Below are 20354 nucleotides of genomic sequence, written 5' to 3' on the forward strand. Positions count from 1 at the left end.
GAACTTAACTGAATTCTCTGCCCAGTGTATTAGATTCTTGTTTCCACCTAACAGGATCTGTTTATGGTACAGTTCAACCAGCTGATTACTCATCTTGTGTCAGAAAAAAAAAAAAAAATCTTTCCCACTTGTGTTATAGCCTAGGTTTAAATGGTTCTCAAGTGAAGCTAGTTGCATATGAGGTAGAACAGACTGAATTTTTAACCATACTTGTATGTTAGTGAGTTAGCAACATGATGGCTGTCTCTGAGGTGTCTTAGAGAAGCCCTTAACATTCGAAAACTAAACTGAAACTCTGACTTCCATATGAAGACTGGAACTTAATTGTAATCAATTTATCAGACTCAGAAATTGTAATGCATTTACTTGCAAAAGCAGACCTACTTATCATCACTGTAGGAGACTGAAACTTAGTTTTTCTGTTGGTCTTTTTGTCTAGAAACAAAACCAGAAGTAAATTAATTGTGTTGGATATGCTTTGGATATGCTTCTACTCATTTTTAGTCTGTAAAAAGACTTGAGTCTTGCGCTCAAGGCATACTTTTCCCTGCTGATGCTGTTTGCGTTTTGTGTTTTTGGCATGGTGTTTTGTTGTTTTTTTTGTTTTTAAGGTGCAGTTACTGGGCAAATAAATCCATTTTGATAAGAGACCAGGGTTAATTGCTTGCACTAGAGTTAGTCTTGCTTTAACAACTGAAAGAGACTAACTCAGGAGCACGTAACTCAAGTAGGCGGGTCACCAGAGAACTCTGCTTGACAGCAGGTTAGAGCAGTTGGCTTCCCATGTACTTTCAGCTGTTATACACTGATGTCTACTGTGTTCTCTTTTTTGTATGTGCTATAAATTTGATCTAGCACATTCCAATCAAATCTGTTGTTATCTCGAACCCTTCGAGCCTCATGCTGGGTACCAAAAGAGGAATATCATGGTTTAACCCCAGGTGGCAACTAAGCACTAGACAGCCACTTGCTCACTCCCCCCTGGTGGGATCAGGGAGAGAGTCAGAAGGGTAAAAGTGAGAAAACTCATGAGTTGAGGTAAAGACAGTTTAATAGGTAAAGCAAAAGCTGTGCATGCAAGCAGAGCAAAACAAGGAATTCATTTGCTACTTCCCATCGGCAGGCAGGTGTTCAGCCATCTCCAGGAAAACAGGGATCCATCATGCGTAATGATTACTTGGGAAGACAAACACCATCATTCCAAATGTTCCCCCTTCCTCCTTCTTCCCCCAGCTTTGCATGTTGAGCATGACGTCACATGGCACAGAATATCCCTTTGGTCAGCTGTCCCAGCGGTGACCCCTCCCAGCTTCTTGTGCACCCCCAGCCCTCTCGCTAGTGGGACAGTGTGAGGAGCAGAAAAGACCTTGACTCAGTGTAAGCACTGATCAGCAACAATGAAAACATCCCTGTGTTAACACTGTTTCCAGCACAAATCCAAAACATAGCCCCATACCAGCTACTACGAAGAAAATTAATGCTATTCCAGCTAAAACTATCATACTGGTACATAGTACTTGTCAGTGAAAGTGGTGGCTTTTTTTTGGTGGTGTGGTTTGTTTTTTTTTTTTTTCTTTCTTCTTTTTCAGCCACACAAGCCTCCTGGCTGGTTGACTTCTGTGGTAGCCACTGGCTTGAGTTTTGAATGGTCAGCTACTAGTTGGAAAGCATAGTTCTGTACCTGACAAGTCATACTGAGTCTTGGCTCTAGCAGGGTCATATTTTTGTGTGAGAGAAACTGATTTTTGTAAACCTGAACTGTTTGGATAATGGACATATTGAGGTGTCTGGTAATTATTTGGCTTACCTTATAGTCAAGCATATGTAGTATATAATAAATAAAGGTTGTAATCCCAGTATGCGCTTTTTACAGTCACTGTGTAAAGTTTTAACTATTGCTTGAAAAGTCTTAGTTTTCCCTGCATCAGCTAATTTATCTTAGATACCCTATGGTAAGCTTGGAATGTGAATCTCTTCAAGATGGGTGGCAACAGCTCCCAGCGTTGCCTGTGTCAGCACCAGCTGTTACTACCCTGCATAGTGGGCCCTTTTGATGTCTTCAGGTGTATCTGAACTTCTGAATCAAAAAGCAGGGCAGATACCTAGTGATGTAGGAAAAAATAGTATTAGGGTCTCTGTGAGGATGGAGTAGTATGTAAGGGACTTTGGGCCCTGGCTTGGGAAATTGGGTGGTGCGTATATGTTGTCCAGGGGCTGAGAGTACTAGTATCCAAAGGGAGGACAGAGAAGCTCATTTTAGGAGTTGTAGCACAACTGTTGTTCAAGAAGACTTTTTTCCCTGTCATCCTGTTACGTGCCAAATATTTTTCTCAATCTTATTTTCAGAATTATTTGATCACAGAATCACAGAATGGTCAGGGTTGGAAGGGACCTCTGTGGGTCATCTAGTCCAACCCTCCTGCCGAAGCAGGGTCACCTACAGCAGGCTGCACAGGACCTTGTCCAGGAGGGTCTTGAATATCTCCAGAGAAGGAGACTCCACAACCTCCCTGGGCAGCCTGTTCCAGTGCTCCGTCACCCTCAGAGGGAAGAAGTTCTTCCTCATGTTCAGACAGAACTTCCTGTGCTTCAGTTTGTGCCCATTGCCCCTTGTCCTGTCACTGGGCACCACTGAAAAGAGCTTGGCCCCATCCTCCTGACACCCACCCTTCAGATATTTATAAGCATTTATTAGGTCCCCCTAATGATAGTATGTAGTGGAGTATAAATAGACAATGCATTTATGGTTTACTACAAGCTACTAGTATTCATGCTTATCATGAGGGAACTGGAATAATCCATGCGATAGAGATACCAGGCAGCACAGAGGCATCCAACATTTGCACGGTTAGCTTGATCAGGCTTACTAGCTACGTGTAGATGCTGGTCCTTGTGAATACAGCTCAATTCAGAGAGGCCAGGAGAACTCAGTGCTGAACGTCAGTGTTGGTAATTCCAGGAAGTTTTACTACCTCAAGCACAGCTCAGCTTGTATGTGTGAAGTCAGATTGCTTACAGCATTGCAAGTGAATTAATATGCTGTTGATCTTTTCCTTGGAATATGTATGTTACAAGCCTGTCACTGGGTCTGAAGAATCAGTTCAAACTTGGTACGAATTACTCTAACGTTGTAAAGGTGGTCTTTTTTCCACTTGGCATTTCTGTGGGTTTTTTTCGTTTTTTTTTGTTTTTTGATGGGTGCCTTATGAAGTTGAATGCAGTACTGGCCCAGAACTGGGTTGGCACATGTGCTCGACACTACAGCTGGTCTAATCAGCCACCTGGATTTTAGTCCTGGGGAATGTGTTAAGGGGGCTGTTACTCCCTGTAGAGCTAGCCACCTAAGATTTGAGAGATTGAGCTGAGATCCAGATAAGTACTAGCGTGACTGGAGTCTCTGCACTTCACAGAATCACAGGATTGTAGGTGTTGGAAGGGACCTCTGTGGATCACATAGTCCAGCCCCGCTGCCAAATTGGTCACTTAGAGCATGTGTTTCTTGGAACTCAGTGTGGAGACAGAAGGACTGTCATTGCAGAGTCAGTTAAATCATACAGTACTTAAGGTTTCAGAGCTGTAGAAGCATACTTTGTTTACCTCCGGAGCCAATTCAGGTACGTCGTGCTCTCACAGTGATAGGTTACTGCTAGTAATCCTGCCAGACCTGAGCTGTTCCTGCATCTGCTGCACAGATGATCCACAGTCTGAATACTTGAGTAGTTTTTTTTTTAAATCTTTAATATAAAAGCGATTGTAGTTCTCTCCAAATTCGCTTCTTAAAAAAAATCTTTCATCACATGCATGTACAAGTTTGTTATTATAGAGTCCCTCAGAAGAGTTATATGATGTATCCGTAGTTTAACACCCCACCCCCAGCATTTATGTAGTATAAAATAACCGTAGGTGTAGTATTACTTGCCTTTTGCCTAAACAGAAGGTGGCAAAGGTGGAGGAAATAGGAATATAGGCTTTCAATATGCAGATGGGTTTGTAATCAGAGCTCTGACAGTTCTGGCTCAACAGGCTGCCTCCCAGGGAATGAGGGCTTTGTGCCTGTGCTTAGAAACAGTTTTGGTGTGGTTATTACACCTGTATCTGTAAACTAGAATGCACATTGATAAATACAGTTACAGTAGAGGTGAACTAAACTTAATTTTAGATGAAGAAAACTTGCTGTTTTCTTTTTTTTCTTCAATTTGAGATAGTGGCCACCAAATAATTCATCATGAGTGTACTATGCATTCTCTTTGAAGATATCTCTTGAAGTAATTCTTAAAGAATTTTTGAAATGAATGTTTTTTTAATGTGTATCCATAATTTTCCTTAAAGGGACATTTTATATAAGAATGTTACTACAACTACTTTTAGGAATGCTGTAACAAGTAGTAGAAAAATTGCTTTAGTTTTGAGTGTACAACAGAAGAATTGACCTATGTGCTTTTGTTATTTGTGTGGCTTTTACACAGCAGCAGAATAGTGAACTCCTAAACAAGAGAAGGAAAAGTGACGGTAAAATACAAATTGCTAGTAGATTTTCTTATAACTATGAGAAAATGCTACTTATGTATAATATTATACTCATTTTACTATTGTACTTGTTTATTATAAATTTAGTATTTATTTATAATTGCTGCCTGATGAGATGCATCCCAGAATCCTGAGGGAATTGGCTGCTGTAGTTGCCAATCCACTCTCCATGGTATTTGAAAAGTCATGGCAGTCAGGGGAAGTCCCTGGTGACAGGAAGAAGGGAGACATTGTGCCTGTTTTTAAGAAGGGTAGAAAGGAGGACCATGAGAACTACCAACCTGTCAGCCTCACCTCTGTGCCTGGGAAGATCATAGAACGGATCCTCCTAGAAGCTGTGCTAAAGCATGTGGAGGATAGGGAGGTGATTCAAGACAGCCAGCGTGGCTTTACCAAGGGTGAGTCCTGCCTGACCACCCTAGTGGCTTTCTATGATGGAGTGACTGCAGCAATGGACAAGGGAAGAGCTGTGGATGTGATCTCTCTGGACTTCTGTAAAGCCTTCGACGTGCTCCTCTACATAATTTGGGGAGATACAGATTTGATGGATGGACGGTTCGGTGGCTAAGGAATTGGTTGGTAGGTCACAGCCAGAGGGTAGTGGTCAATGGCTCGATGTCTAAATGGATGCCGGTGACAAGTGATGTCCTTCAGGGGTCTGTACTGGGACCGGTGCTGTTTAATGTTTTGATCAACAACACAGACAGTGAGATCGAGTGCACCCTCAGCAAGTTTGCGGATGACACCAAGCTGAGTGGTGCAGTTGATGGGATGCCATCCAGAGGGATGGGATGCCATCCAGAGGGACCTGTATAGGCTTGAGAAGTGGGCCTGTGTGGACCTCATGAGGTTCAGCAAGGCCAAGTGCAAGGTCCTGCACCTATGTCGGGGCAACCTCTGGGGAATGAAGGAATTGAGAGCAGCCCAGAGGAGAAAGACTTGGGGAAGCTGATGGATGAAGAGCTGGACAGGAGCTGACAATGTGAGTTTGCAGCCCAGAAAGACAAGCATACCCTGGGCTGCATCCCCAGCAGTGTCGAGGGAGGGGATTCTGCCCCTCTGCTCTGCTTTGGTGAGACACCCCCCGGGGGTCCTGTGTTCGGCTCTGGAGCCCTCATCACAGGAAAGAGGTGGGCCTGTTAGAGCGGGTCCAGAGGAGGGCCACAAAAACGATTCGAGGGCTGGAACACCTCTCCTGTGAGGAAAGACTGAGAGAGTTGGAGTTGTTCAGCCTGGATAAAAGAAGGCTGCAGGGAGACCTTATAGCAGCCTTCCAGTATTTAAAGGGGGCTGATAAGAAAGATGGGGAAAATCTTTTTAGCAAGGGCTGCTGTGACAGGACAGTGGGTAGTGATTCTAAACTAAGAGAGGGTACGTTCAGACTGGATATAAGGAAGAAGTTTTTCACAAAGGGGGTGATGAAATGTTGGAACAGGTTGCCCAGAGAGGTGGTAGATGCCCCATCCCTGAAAACATTCAAGGTCAGCTTGGATGGGGCTCTGTGAAACTTGGTGTGATTGCAGATGTCCCTGCTCACTGCAGGGGAGTTGGACTAGATGACCTCTAAACATCCCTTCCAACCCAAACTGTTCTATGATTATTAACAACATTGTGCTGGTTCCTCCTCCCGCCCACCCAGAAAAACCCACCCAAAACCAAACAACCAAGCCAGTCCCAACAACACAGTCTTGTCTGTTATGAATGGCTATGCAGTCTGAAAGGCAGTAAATGTTTGTAGCTGGATAACTGGAATAAAAGGTCTGCCTAAAGATATGTAGGCCTAGCATGTTGTATTGGGTTTGCATGGCAAGGTTTTGGTAACTGGGGGGGGCTACAGGGGTGGCTTCTGTGAGAAGCTGCCAGAAGCTTCCCCTGTGTCTGATAGAGCCAGTGCTGCCGCTGGCCAAGGTTGAGCCCATCAATGACATCCCCTTTTTAAGAAGGGGAGAAAGTTGCTGCGCACGCAGCAGTTGCAGTGGGAGAGACGAGTGAGAATGTGTGAGAGAAACAGCTCTGCAGACTCCAAGGTCAGTGAAGAAGGGGAGGGGGAGGAAATGCTCCAGGCACCGGAGCAGAGGAGCACCTGCAGCCCGTGATGAAGATCATGGTGAGGCAGGCTGTCCCCCTGCAGCCCATGGAGGTCCATGGTGGAGCAGATCTCCACCTGCAGTTTGTGGAGGACCTCACGCCGGAGCAGGGGCATGCCTGAAGGAGGCTTTGACCCCATGGAGAGCCCGTGCTGAAGCAGGCTTCTGGCAGGACCTGTGGAGAGAGGAGCCCACGCTGGAGCAGGTTTGCTGGCAGGACTTGTGACCCCGTGGAAGGGACCCACGCTGGAGCAGCCTGTTCCTGAAGGACTGTACCCCGTGGAAGCGACCCACGCTGGAGCAGTTTGTAAAGAACTGCAGCCCGTGGGAAGGACTCATGTTGGAGCAGTTCATGGAGGACTGTCTCATGCGGGAGGGACCCCACGCTGAAGCAGGGGAAGAGTGTGAGGAGTCCTCACCCTGAGGAGGAAGGAGCGGCAGAGACAACGTGGGATGAACTGACTGTAGCCCCCATTCCCCGTCCCCCTGCGCCGCTTGGGGGGAGAAAATAGAGAAGTTCCTAAGAGAAGCGAAGCCCAGGAAGAAGCGAGGAGTGGGGGGAGGGTGCTTTAAGATTTAGTTTTTATTTTGTCATTATCCTGCTCTGATTTGATTGGTAATAGATTAATTTTATGCAAGTTGAGTATGTTTTGCCTGTGACAGTAATTGCTGAGTGATCTCCCGCCCTTATTTTGACCCACGAGCTTTTTGTTGTATTTTGTCTCCCCTGTCCAGCTGAGGAGGGGGAGTGATGGAGTGGATTTGGTGGGCACCTGGCATCCAGCCAGGTTCAAGCCACCACAGTCTTTTTTGGTGCCCAATGTGGGGCATGAGGAATTCGAGACAAGGATAGTAATTTCGAGAGGTGATGGGCAAAACATGGGCTGAAAAGAGAGCGAGAGGAGTGGAATGATTGTGGGGAATTTCTGTTGTTCTAAATGCGGTTAAGGTGAAATGTTGTCTTTTATTCTGAAATTCTGTTGACAGAATGATGTGTGTTTCTGGTAGATTACATAGATGGGTGAGTGTTTGCTTTGCATTTCAGGAGTAGGAGAAAGTATTTTTCCTGTTTAGATTTTTTTTTTTGTAGATGTAGTGAATACAGACCCATAACCTTATTGCATTGTGACTCAAAGGATGACAGAGTTGCTTAGGATTGCATACTCTGTGGTCGTCAAGGTTAGGAGTACAAACAGCAGAAGGTGCTGCGGAAGTGCAGTATAGTTTCTGTGCATCTTCAGCTCCAGATGGTGAACTGAACCTCATGCACTGTACTGTATGCTGTGCACATCAAAGTGGGAGTGTTAATGCTATTTCTGATTGTGCTGCCTTCATTGGGTGTATTCTGTATGTGTGCTGCATTTTTCCCTGCTTGTATACATACTTGCTACTTGGTTTCTAAATACACAGCTGAGTTCATAAACTTATTTGAAGCGCTGCGTTACAGCAGAAAAGGACTGCTAATTTTTTTCAGTTTTGATTAGCTGCAGTCTACCTAGATGTGCATCTTATTTGTGCAGTAATTTATAATTACGTTTTGCTAAATATATATACATAGGGTATTCGGGCTTTAAAACAGTGTTCCATCACTCAAGTACTACTTGATCAAAGTTTTTTTTGACAGAAGTATCAATCTAACAGGTACTTTAGTAAATGCTCTAAAGGTTCTGTGGCAAAATTACTGACCAAAGTAAGACTAGAGCAAAACGTTTTCCGTTACAGGAACTGCTTAATTCTTATGAAGTGTTTTGTGAATGTTCGTTTCATTGCTAGACTGTTAAATGACTGCCAGAAGAAGTCTCGAAAGTAAGCAAGGAGCTCCTCAACTGCAAGGAGCCTTACTTAAAATGCATTCCAGCATTTTATACCTAGAAATTTTCAGGGTACAGCTGTGGTATGTTGCAGGAGGACACTGAAGTGAATCATTGCATGCTGTGTTTTCTTCAGCTAGACTGAATTGGCTCAGTAGCGTACTTTCAGCCTGATAACAAAAGCTTGGGTATTTAGTTGGAAATCCAGCCAAACGTGGCAGGTGTTTCTCGTAGGTTTCTGATACTTCCATTAAAGATCAGTGTGTGAATCTTAAACTTTATGTACGTTTGTAATTTGGATTCCTGCAACATCTAGCAGGGCCTACTAGTCATAAATATGTCGTGGGAGATTTATGGCTTTGGACTTCTGAAGCTCGAGTAGCTATATCTTGATACATGCTGTGTGTCATCACCGTGTTACATTGTACTCTGTTGTCTCTCTTCCAGTTACCTTACCTGTATTGAATAGAAGTGTGACTACATACTGACTGGATGGTCTTGGAAGAATGCTGATTTGCATGTTGAGTGCCTCTAATCTTCTTGTCATAGTCTGTAAATTTATTATCAGTAGTAGATGTTTTTGACAGAGCTAACTGAATCTGCATATATTTTTATCTGATGCCTTGATAAAGAAAACTAGGTTGAGTCTCTCTAATTTATCCAGGTATAAAACCCGAAATGCTTCAGGTAGTCAGTCTGTTTTTCTTTTACCTGTCAAATGTCAGCTTTAAAAAAAGTTCTCTCCTTCTCCTGGGACAGATGACTGAATAGAGATGGGGCAGAGATTTGGCAAATTTGTCACATCAAGAAATGATTATTTGAAGATGGAGATGACTTAATTTCTAAAGTTGTCAAGTTGCAGAACATAGCACTTGCCAAGAGAGGTACTGACAGTATGCGTTCGTTTGCTCTATTAGTGGTGTCAGTCAGTTGGGGATTCCTGAATGTGGGAGAAGATCTTTTGACGCCTGTTGGTTCTTCATTATGGCTTATAAATACTGGAGTCTGGTGTGAATCATAGGTTGAATCGTAGGTTGGAAACACTGGAACATTAGTTTGTTGCTTTTCAGACCTTGGCTGAAAAATTGTGCAGTTAGCTACTTGCTGATTTCTGCTTCAAATATTTGCATGGTTGCAGGCTATCGTTTATAGAACCATTTAGATCAAAATACTGAAGGTGGGTATTTTGTGGGTTTAGAAGTAAAGTCTTAAAATACTGCAGTTGGGACTATTGATAAAGCGTATTGCTATCCAGCTGTAGTTTAGAAGCTGATAAATAAGAAAATGTGGATTTAGTATTGTAGATAGCAGTCTCTTCATTGGCTGGGCCTCATATTGCTATGGAGGCTTTTGGAAAAGGGGTTATGCAATTCATCTTTTTTGCTGTACTGAACAATTGTAAAGCATGAGTGTAAAAAATCAGAAATAAAATTTAATGAGACTTTTCAAAATATTTAATTGGTTTTATGGAAAAAACACCAAAGAAAATATTAGTAAAATATTAGTAAAAGGATTCAATATGGATAGTTTTAAGTTTGGTGTGGATAGAGGTTCAGTAATTTCAGCAGTGTCTGGGAATGCTTGTGAGTTTTGCTGGACTTTCTGGAGGCTTCAAGGGTTGAGGGGATGATCTTCTCTGGTTTGTATGTTGACAGTATCAGTTTTGCTTCATAGAAGATAGTTTGAATGGGTGAACGGAAAAATGAGATGTCACTGGGTTCTGAGGGCTGGGGTGAGTTATTGCCAGCAGATGTAGACATGGTCAGTCTGGTACACATCCTGTTGCTGGGTCTGGTTTTGTTCTAACTGCCTGTGAAGTATCATCTGTTGATAGAATTTATGCCAAGATCTAAATTTCCAGTATATTGGTTTGCACCACTCTGCAAATATATGTGGGTTTTTCTTCTTCTGGTTGTCTAACTTTGGAAAAACTGTTTCTTTGTAGGCTTTAAGGCATTCGTTCTTCTGTAGATACCCTCTGATTAGCTGAATTTGAGTTAGATTTTCTGTTAAGTATAATCTAGTTGTCTGTGGTGTAATTGGTACACACTTATGTAGAAGTCTTTTAGAACATGGTATCTCTTTATAGAGGGAGCTATGTTTATATTGGTTAGTGCCATACTTGCCTGAATCTAACACAGACTAATCACGAAAATGACGTCAAATTTTTCCAGGTTTATTAGGGGGAAAACAGTTTTTCTTATTTCCAGTGTTTCCATTCCAATGTATGTGTATTTTTTACACTTTTTTTTTTCTCCCTGTCAAATAAAAAGGTCAAAACACTAAGGCAAAGAGGGATGTACAGAGAAAAGTATAAAAGGAAGATGAGAAAATGTAAGAATTTCTTCTGGAGAAGATGGAGTACTAATCTCACACGGTTAGGGGTGAAGGGAAATAAGTAGCACAAATGTTTTGAGCTTAGAAGATTATTTTTCATCAAAAAAGTAAATAAAGAACTTCAGCTAGTTACATAGGTAGGATGACGCATGTGGAGGATTGGCATAACTGAAACTCTAGACATGATTTGTGATTAGCTTTGTACCCAGAGCTGTTTTCTACATGTCCTTTTCTTTTCCTCAGAATTTTTGATTTTGACAGCAATCGGTATGTGCCTGCCAGCATTACATTGTTTTACATTAACTGAAATAACTACCCATGTGGATGTCTTCACTTTTCTAAACCATTTTTTAAACCTATATTAAGATACTTTGTATTATCTGAAGTAGTAGTGAATAAGACTATCTAGCATATTCCAAGTCTGTAGGATTGGGGAAGATCAACTTAAAAACGATGAAGAGTATTAGAGGTAACTTTTGTATGTTTCCTTCTGCTAACACCCAAGAGTGAGCCAATGGGATATTGGTGAAGGTAGTTGAAGCTGTACCACAGAACCTTGGAGAGGAATGGATGCAATAAGCTGTGCTGCAGGCTCCTGCAGCTACCGACGAATGGAAGAGAAGGTTGCTAAGAGCATCAGGGGTCGACAGTTGCAAAGCCGTTGATTAGAAACTAACCTTCTGCTCAGCTGCTTTGCTTACCTTTGTAAATCTGTCCAGGTGCTTTGGGAGAGCGTGTTGAGTTACCGCATTTTAATATGTACAGAAATACGTGGTAGCATGGCATGCTGTGAAATAGATGTAATTGGTAGAAAATTCAGAAGTAAAGCAATAAAATAATTTCTATTTGGCAACTGGCTGTCTCCTCCTAGGTTAATTTTAAGAAAGGAATTTGATGGAGTGTGTGCAGGGTTTGTTTTTGTTTGAATATGAACTAAAACTTGCAACAAAACCAAATGGATTTAGCCAGTTTGCTGTTTGGTTAATGATTAACAGGAGCAGCAGAACAAAATGTTTTGTATGTCAAGTTTTGACTCCTGCTGAAGAAAGGATTGAAAGATTGAGTGTTTGGTGTCAAGAACTGTGATGCTTATTTTGTGTAACTTGCTATTTTGTGATTTGTAACTTTAAGGGTCATGTATTGCAATCTCTTAAAGTTGTTCCTTTCAATTAAATACTGTTTGTTTGTCAGGCAATATGAAACAGTAATTCTGTGATCAAAATGTGCTTTGGATAAGCAAACCTGTTCTGGAAGCATAGGTGTCGTGCTGGGTAGAATACAGCATGGGAGGGAAAATAAGCTTGTAAAAGAAATGGTTTGTGTATATGGCTGATGCCAGTTAAAAAACTTGAAATATGTGAATGTCAGCAAAATACCAAAACAAAATTGGTCTAATAAATATGTCTGGGACTGGGCCTAAGAAATATGTCTGTGTTACTACCAAAATTAAATTAGTCTGTTTCAGGTGTGGTGTGTGTTTTTTTTTTTTGTTCTTGTTTGGTTTGTTTTGTTTTGTTCTTGGCGAGGGTGGGTGGTGGTGGTGGTGGATATGTGGTGTGTTGATGTTTTGGTTGGTTGGGGAGGGGGAGTTTGTTAGTTTTTTAAGGCCCTTGGTTGGAAATCTGTACTGGTTTATAGCCAGCATAGATGATGCCACGTCCTGAACAGGGTGATTGTGTCCTTGCCCTACTCCCTGTCTGTGTTCCAGTTACATTTTTTTTATCTGGCATTGTTGTTCTTATGGTCTTATGGAATGATGACTCAAATAATGGATCTGACTGAAAAGAAAGTATTTTAGCTTGCTGATTAGTGTTTCCATTTAGTCAAATGAATGCTCCTTGCAGGGCAAGGCAGACAGTAGGAAGTACACAACAGGGGATAGCTGGTGATCTTTTGGCAGCACTGCGCAATGATGTTAGCTTAAAGTGAGCCTGAAGTAAAGTCAGCTGGAATTGCAGCCTAATTTCTCAGCTAACTTTTAGGAACTGTGGTCTATTTAATCTGCTGTAGATCTTCTTGTGTTATTTAGGTTAACAGGTCGTACTGAGGCACGCAGTTTATGGCCTCACGGCAGTGCTGGGAATTCAGTCCTGCAGGACTCGACTTGGTTGACAGTCATTATTCAGGTGAATGGTTCTGTTGGCCTACCTTGGACCAGAATTCGGTAAATTAGTTGTGCAAGAGTTCTTTGACCTTTGTTTTCTTATAACAGAAAACAGCATATAATGGATGTCTGCAGATGATGCTTTACGAAACTTGCTCTGAATTAACAGAACTCTGAGGGAAGAACAATACTGTATTCCTACTGTTCTTTTTTTCTCCTTTCCTACTTGCATAGCCTTGTTCCTTTCTGTCTTTATCTTCCCTATCTACTATGTGTCTCTTGTTCTTTCTCTTCATTTCAACGTGAATAAGGTAGTGTGTGGGATTAAATCAGCTTCTCTATGCCTTTCCTCCATTTCCAATTGAAAAATTGGTAGAGTTCGATTAAGCAAAAAGACTCCAGTAATTAGATTTGGCTAATGTTATCTACTTCTGGTTAAGGTAACTGTTAGTCCTGGTTAAAATGGAAAGGCGTATTTATCTAAAATAGGGGGAGAAAACTTTGTGTCACAATGCAGTGGAGCCAAACTGGACTGTAACTAGTTCAGTATAGGAAGATGGGTTTATTTAGCTCCTTCTTTACTGCTTTTAATTTGGTCTTCCAGTCTTGGAACTTTTTTCTGCTGGTTGTCTTTAGTGGATGCTCTCATTCTTTGTTTATTTTTTTATTTTACTGTTCTTTATTTGTTCTTGGTTATTTCTACTTTTTTTAATAATGACAGAAAAAATTTGGTTCTTTCCCTTCTGTGTGGGCCTCCCGTGCTTTTGACCACCTTATGTCTCTGCTGGGTGACTTCTTAAAGATTGGACACCTCAGGAGACAGTGGGTTTTTCATCAGACCCAGGCAGTCTCAATTTGCTTTGATGCTAAGGTCACAGGATCAATCTTCTTTCACTTAAGTAACTTGCCGTGTATGTAGCTCAGAAGTGAGTTGTGACAGTCACACCGTCAGACTGTTCCAGCTGCAGAACTTTAAGGCTGGTTTCACTTTAGTCCTCAGCAGACCTCATAGTCCAAATCAGCTCCTGCTCACAGTTCACCTCAGTTCTGCTTGGACAGAAGTTAGATCCATGAACCCAGTCTGTTGCACCAAAGAGCTGCAAAAAGATGATGTCCATGTTACATTCTGTAAGGACAGGAAGGGAAGGGACAATGTCGCTATGATTTCAGTCTTCCTTCAGCCAGTATTTGTGTCTTTTTACTCTTCTTCCTCAAACTAACTCAATTACCTGTACCTATAGCACCACATGCGCTGGTGCCCCTCCTTGCTATAGAAGTGGTGCCCTTCTGCACACCAAGAGTGTGGTTATTCTCTTTGGTTGCAGTCAGCCTCTTTGGTATTCATATGTACATTGTCTAACCCCATGTTACTTATCTGAACTGTTGATCAGTCATAGGAGTCTGCCCTATTTAAGCTGTAATATCTTGTGGATGTTGTGTCTGCTCCTGCTACCTCTTCCTGCACCCTCCCCTTGCCCTGCCCAGCTTGTTTAGTAGTTCCCCACAATGTTTTTCAATGTTCAGGCAATAAATATGTGTCAGAAGTCTTTTACCAGAGCTAAGACTTCAGAATCACAGGGTGGTAGGGGTTGGAAGGGACCTCTGGGGATCATCTAGTCCAAACGTCCTGCCGAAGCAGGGTCACCTAGAGCAGGTTGCACAGGACCTCATCCAGGCGGGTTTTGAATATCTCCAGAGAAGGAGAATCCACAGCCTCCCTGGGCAGCCTGTTCTAGTACTCTGTCACCCTCAAAGAAGTTGTTCCTCGTGTTCAGCTGGAACTTTTTATGCTTCAGTTTGTGCCCATTGTCCGTTGTCCTGTTACTGGGCGCCACTGAAAAGAGTCTGGCCCCATCCTCCTGACACCCACCCTTCAGATATTTATAAGCATTTATAAGGTCCTCTCTCAGCCTTCTGCAGGCTAGACAAGCCCAGCTCCCTCAGCCTTTCCCCACAGGAGAGATGCTCCAGTCCCCTCATCATCCTTGTAGCCCTCCGCTGGACTCTGTCCAGTAGTTCCTCATCTTTCTTGAACTGGGGAGCCCAGAACTGGACACAGTACTCCAGATGAGGCCTCACCAGGGCAGAGTAGAGGGGAAGGAGAACCTCCCTCAACCTGCTGGCCACACTCTGCTTAAGGCACCCCAGGATCCTATTGGCCTGCTTAGAAACCAGGGCACTCTACTGCCTCATGGTCAACTTGTCGTCCACCAGCACTCCCAGGTCCTTCTCCGCAGAGCTGCTCTGTAGCAGGTCCACCCCAAGCCTGTACTGCTGCATGGGGTTATTCCTCCCCAGGTGCAGGACCCTGCCCTTGTTGATCTTCATGAGGTTCCTTTCTGCCCAGCTCTCCAGCCTGTCCAGGTCACGCTGAATGATAGCACAGCCTTCTGGTGTATCAGCCACCCCTCCCAGTTTGGTGTCATCAGCAAACTTGCTGTGAGGGTGTGCTCTGTCACTTCATCCAGGTCATTGATGAGTAAGTTGAATAAGACTGGGTGGAGTACTGACCCCTGGGGGACACCACTAGTTACAGGCCTCCAACTAGACTCAGCGCCACTGATGACAACCCTCCGAGCTCTGCCATTCAGCCAGTTCTCAATCCACCTCGCTGTCCACTCATCCAGCCCACACTTCCTGAGCTTCCCTAGGAGGATGTTATGGGAAGCACAACAATGCACAGCTGGGGAAGAGAGCCCTGGCACAGTGTGTGCTCAAATATTATGAGACCAACTGACCATCCGTACAGAATCCTTTAATCCTTGTAGTGTGTTGTGGAGATCGAAGCTTTATTCCATCATACAAGTTCTACGTGATGTGGCAGTTGCAGAGAGCTGTTGCTGTTCACTTCAACTCCAACCTCTGTCCGTAAATAAACGGGAAGGAGACAATGCACGGAGAAAACCATTAAAATATGAAATTATAAATAACTGAACTTCTGAGATACATATACACCCAACTATCTGCTTTCCTTTCTTCTACAGCATCCTTTGTAACAATATGCATTGAAGCATTTTGAAAGTACCTAAGGATTTTTTTTTAGTCACTTTGCAAGTTATCAGCTGAAACTGTTGCATTTTTTTAAAAAATGTTATATTGCTGTAAGATTTTAGGATGTGTAACAAAGTGTTACTTAAAAAAAAAATAAAGGAAAAAACTCTACTAGTTACTTGTCTCAAGGGATGAGACACACTGCTTCCACCCGGCAAAGCTAGTGGTGTTCCTACGTGGGGCATATTGAAACTTGGGGGAGCAGAAGTGGGTAACAGAATCTGAGAGTGTGGAGGCTGGGAAGGAGTTAGGCTCGTATCCTAGAGGGGGAAGAGGCAAGGGTCATGGTGTGGTGCATTAGGTTACTAGGGTGCTACTTTACTGCAGATTGTGGCTAGAATTCAGGGTACCAGAAGTGCTTTGTGTCATGAGAGTGCAAGTATCGCTGCACAGTTGCTCAGCTCCATCTTGGTGAGGGCTGAGTGCAGATGTGCTGCTCCCTGCCAGCAAGAGGATACTCTTCAGAGCTCCCTGCACACTTTCTTCCGCTGTCAAAGCTCCTTCCTCCACTTCAGTTTTCTGCCTTGTGTCTTCTCTGACTGGTTGCAGCCAGGGCTGTAGGGCAGTAATGACTGGAGTCCTGTTAGAGATGTGAGACAACAAGAAGTTAGTTGGAACTGAGCTCTGAAGAGACTGAATGGAGCATGCTTAACTCTTCTGTATAAAGGACTGGTTCAGTTCCTTGCCTCTCAGTGTCCTGTGATGATTTTATTTGTTTTTATTTTTTGGTACTCAAAAAGCTTGCTATTTCTTTAATTATTAATGCCGCAGTGCTGTTGTTCCCTGCCTTCGGTTTTGCTGATGCAACTGATTGTGGGATTATGCTTAAATTGCAGCAATGATATGACCTGATTAAAAACGTTAAAAAGTTCATTTCATTTCACAGATCCAGTTTAAGGTGTGGCCTCACAGATAGTTGGGTCAGCAGCTGAGGGAGTGGTGGAGGGAGAGTAATGAGGGGGAGGGGGAGGGAGGAAGAGAACCTCCAAAACTGGTTTTGCCACTAGTGAAAATCTCTGTCAAACTTCCACAGGCTTGCAGAGGTACTGCAAGGTAGACTGTGTTAACAGCTTCCCTTGTCTCAGCGGTAGGTGTGCCGTGTCCAGTCATGGGCCTCAAGCTGCCACCTCACAGCTTTGGGGTGGGAACAACCTTGCACTGTCACCATCAATAAGTACCAGGCTTCCTGCTTTGAGAATCTGGTTCAGTGTATGGGGAATTCACTGAAATGAACCTACTGCTGCTGAGTTTCTCTCAGTACCCAGTGTTTAATGTTTGGAGAGCTGGAGTCTGAAGATACAGCTTGCACACATACTGCATGTGTAGGATTTTGTTTAAAATGAACTGATCAGTTTGTTTCAGTGGCAAGGAAGTCCTTATAATCTTGACTTTAAAAACGGTGTCATGCTCCCAGTCTGCAGGCAGCTTACAGAACAGTTCAGAAGTTTTCAACCACTTTTATCTCTAAATTTTGCCATAGATTTTATACTACCTTTCAGTAAATTGCTGATAATTTTAGTGGATGAATGTGAGAGGGAGGGATGAGTGAAGCAAAAGACAAAAAGCAGCAGTCCTAAAGACTTTTCTTCTTGTGTGTAGCTGCCTATACCAATGTACTGAGTAAAAATAATTTAAGAACTTTTCTACCCTTTGTGAAAGCCTCTTTGCTGCTCATATAAATTTTTTTACAGGTTAAGAGGAATAGTCAGTCCTCAAGATATACTTCAGCTATATGAATTTCAGGAATGGAATGTCACATTCCTCAAATAAGTTTGGACAATCTGTTTCTGAGGCACTTCCAGCACCACAGGCTTCTTTCTCTGCTGACTTGCAAGGTAGCTGGTAACGGAGAATAGTACTGTTCAGGGAACACAGAGAAGACCTGTACTGATGCCAGATGTCCCTGTCCGTTTGAAGGATGTGGTATTAAATTTGCATGTGACGATCAGACTGTTCTTCAGTTTCTTAAAAAGCTTGTTAGACTGGTATGCTTTGAGTTGTCCCTAATTTGGGAATACATCAAGGTTTTAATAAGGTGATTCCTAGGTACAGGATCTCCTACAGTGGTGTTCCTTTGCATGTTGTTTGAAGCAGTTGAAGTGGAATGTGTGTCAAACGTGTTCCATTTCTGTCATCTCTGAACTGATTTGGAATTGGTTCACACTGCTCTAGGACACTTAGAGATAAACTTGATATTAGGAACTTCATAGAGGCAGTGACAGCAGGAAGATTGTACTGTTGTGATCCTGGTGTATGTCAGAAGAATATGATGTCAAGTTGCATGTTTCCAGACATGCAGTCTTGGACAATTTCAAGGATGGGTCAAGTTCTGATCTCCTTTTTCTGAGACAGAAATGGAGATTGGTTTTGGTCTCGCAGTGTGAGAGTCAGCAGAGACTGTGAAGTCAGCTATAGCATGTGCACCTGTGCTAACATATCCATGGCACGTCTTTGTGATTGACTCCCTTGGTGAACACAGAGATCCTAGGAGAAGGAAATACGGTAGGGAGTCTTTGGACTGTGCCGAAGTTTCTTATCCCTTGAGCCTACCCCATACTGTAGCTTTTGGAGGCTTGTCTCCAAAATTCCAGAGTGTGGAATCCAAGAATAAAAACTTTGAGGTAGAACTGTGAATAACTTAAATATGTCATAGTTTCAAGATCTGAAGGAGAAAGCTTGATTTGTGACAAACTAACGTTAATATTCAAGTAAAGGTTAAGGCTAAACACACCTATTCACTTTGAAAGAATGGTTGCTTCCTTAATGACCGCTAACAATTTTAATGTGTGTGGTTTCTTTTTCAGTGCTTCTATGATCATTCCATTTTTTTTATTTTATTTTTGCTTTTTTTCCTAGAGATGTGAATTATGCCCTCATAAGGATGGTGCTTTAAAGAGAACAGATAATGGGGGTAAGTTTTATTCTTATTTTTTGTGAACTCTCGTATTTTGTATGAGGGAAATAAGACTGTGGAAGAAAATTATAGGGATCCAAAACATAAATGAAAACACTGGCTGGTTTGGAAAGAGATGACTATTTTACGGTAACCTTTATTTGTCCAATATACGTTGAATTTAGTTTGAGAACATCAATCATTATTCTTAGTTTTATTTTTAGAAAGAGTTACAATGAAGGAGAAACTGCTTTTTAACACAAAGTTTTAATGGGTGAAAAAGGACACATTTTATGTGTATTTAGTTGGAGTTTGAACGTTTATAGAAAGACACTGAAAGTGCACCATTCATGGAGGAAGGTGGAATTTTTGTGTCTGTAGCACAGACTGAATGCACCCATGCATTTTCAAAGGATAGCTCTTTCATGCTTGATTTACTAGTGTGTTCTGTAACAAAGAAGTTAGAGCTGAAAAGTTGGAGTAGTGATTACCTGTCACTTGCATCTTTCTAATTCATCTTTCAGGTTATCATCAGTTCTGCTCCAGCTGAGTAGAACTGCTAGAGAAAGTCTCCGCTGAATATCCTGTCTTGGTTATGTTTATACTGATAGCTGGGTGATATGAATGAAAAATTTCAATTAATTTTTCAATCACTTCTGGAATTCCTTCTTCTCTCTTTATTAGATATTTCTAAATTCCTGTCCATCATTTATCTGTAAATAGCCAGGTCATTTTGATACTGAGCCCTTTCTCCTGTGAGAGGAGAAAGTATGGATCAGGATTTTGGGTTTCATTTGGAGGCTCTATGTAAATTGTTTTCTGGAGATTTTATACTGCATATGTAGTATTCTAACTAATTATGTCTTAGCTTAGTGTTGATGCAGTTGATGTAGCTTTGCTATTTCTGTTGCAGCTGAGTTGCAAGAACACAGAGCCTGCTTGTGTTCGGGCTGATCTACCTTTTCCCTGGTCTGCACTTTGACTGCAGCATACAGTATACGCTCTAGTGTTCACCATTCAAGCATGTTAGTGAACTTCGTGTCATTTGTGATTAGCTGGTGGATTGTAGTAAGTCTGTGTTGTCTGTGTGTCAATGAAACTACCGCGAGTCCCAGCCCAGTACGTTAGCCTTAGAACTATTCTTCCCCTCAGGGGAACAGGTTGATACATGGCAGTGTTGAATTCATTTCTTCAGAAATGGCAGCTGGACACTTGCTTTTTTAGGAAATAAGTAATAAGAAAACCTCAAACCTCTTTAAATATACAGTAAAACTTGTGAAGTGTGAAGTAGCTGAAAAGGTTTTCTGTTTTTATACTTGAAGTAGTGTTTGGAAATTCCTTGCTATTCTGTATGGTAATTCTGAAACTTTTTCTTTGCATAGAGTCTTGAGAACGTATTTTGACAGGGTGCATCAGAGATCTGAGCATCCTATTAGTTATATCTCTTATATCTGTTTTAATTGTATTTATAAATTCTTGTCTGAAAGTGAGTTAATGTATGAGATTGAAATTATTTATGTTTAAATAGCAAAGATGTTACACTC

At 42.3% G+C, this 20354-nt stretch overlaps 1 protein-coding gene across 10 annotated transcripts in view; it reads left to right on the forward strand.

Moving 5' to 3' along the window:
- MLLT10 (MLLT10 histone lysine methyltransferase DOT1L cofactor) overlaps positions 1-20354 on the forward strand; it is a 144499-nt gene that overhangs the window by 15348 nt on the left and 108797 nt on the right. For all 10 annotated transcript variants that reach the window (XR_012763782.1, XR_012763783.1, XM_075419501.1 and 7 more), the window contains exon 4: positions 18774-18828. Coding sequence is in view for 8 of the 10 variants with exons in the window: in XM_075419501.1 (XP_075275616.1) it covers positions 18774-18828 (55 nt within the window). In the remaining 2 variants the exon portion in view is untranslated. The remainder of the gene's footprint in view (positions 1-18773; positions 18829-20354) is intronic.

This window comes from Opisthocomus hoazin, chromosome 4 (genome assembly GCF_030867145.1).
Source record: "Opisthocomus hoazin isolate bOpiHoa1 chromosome 4, bOpiHoa1.hap1, whole genome shotgun sequence".
Classification (NCBI taxonomy): Eukaryota; Metazoa; Chordata; class Aves; order Opisthocomiformes; family Opisthocomidae; genus Opisthocomus; species Opisthocomus hoazin.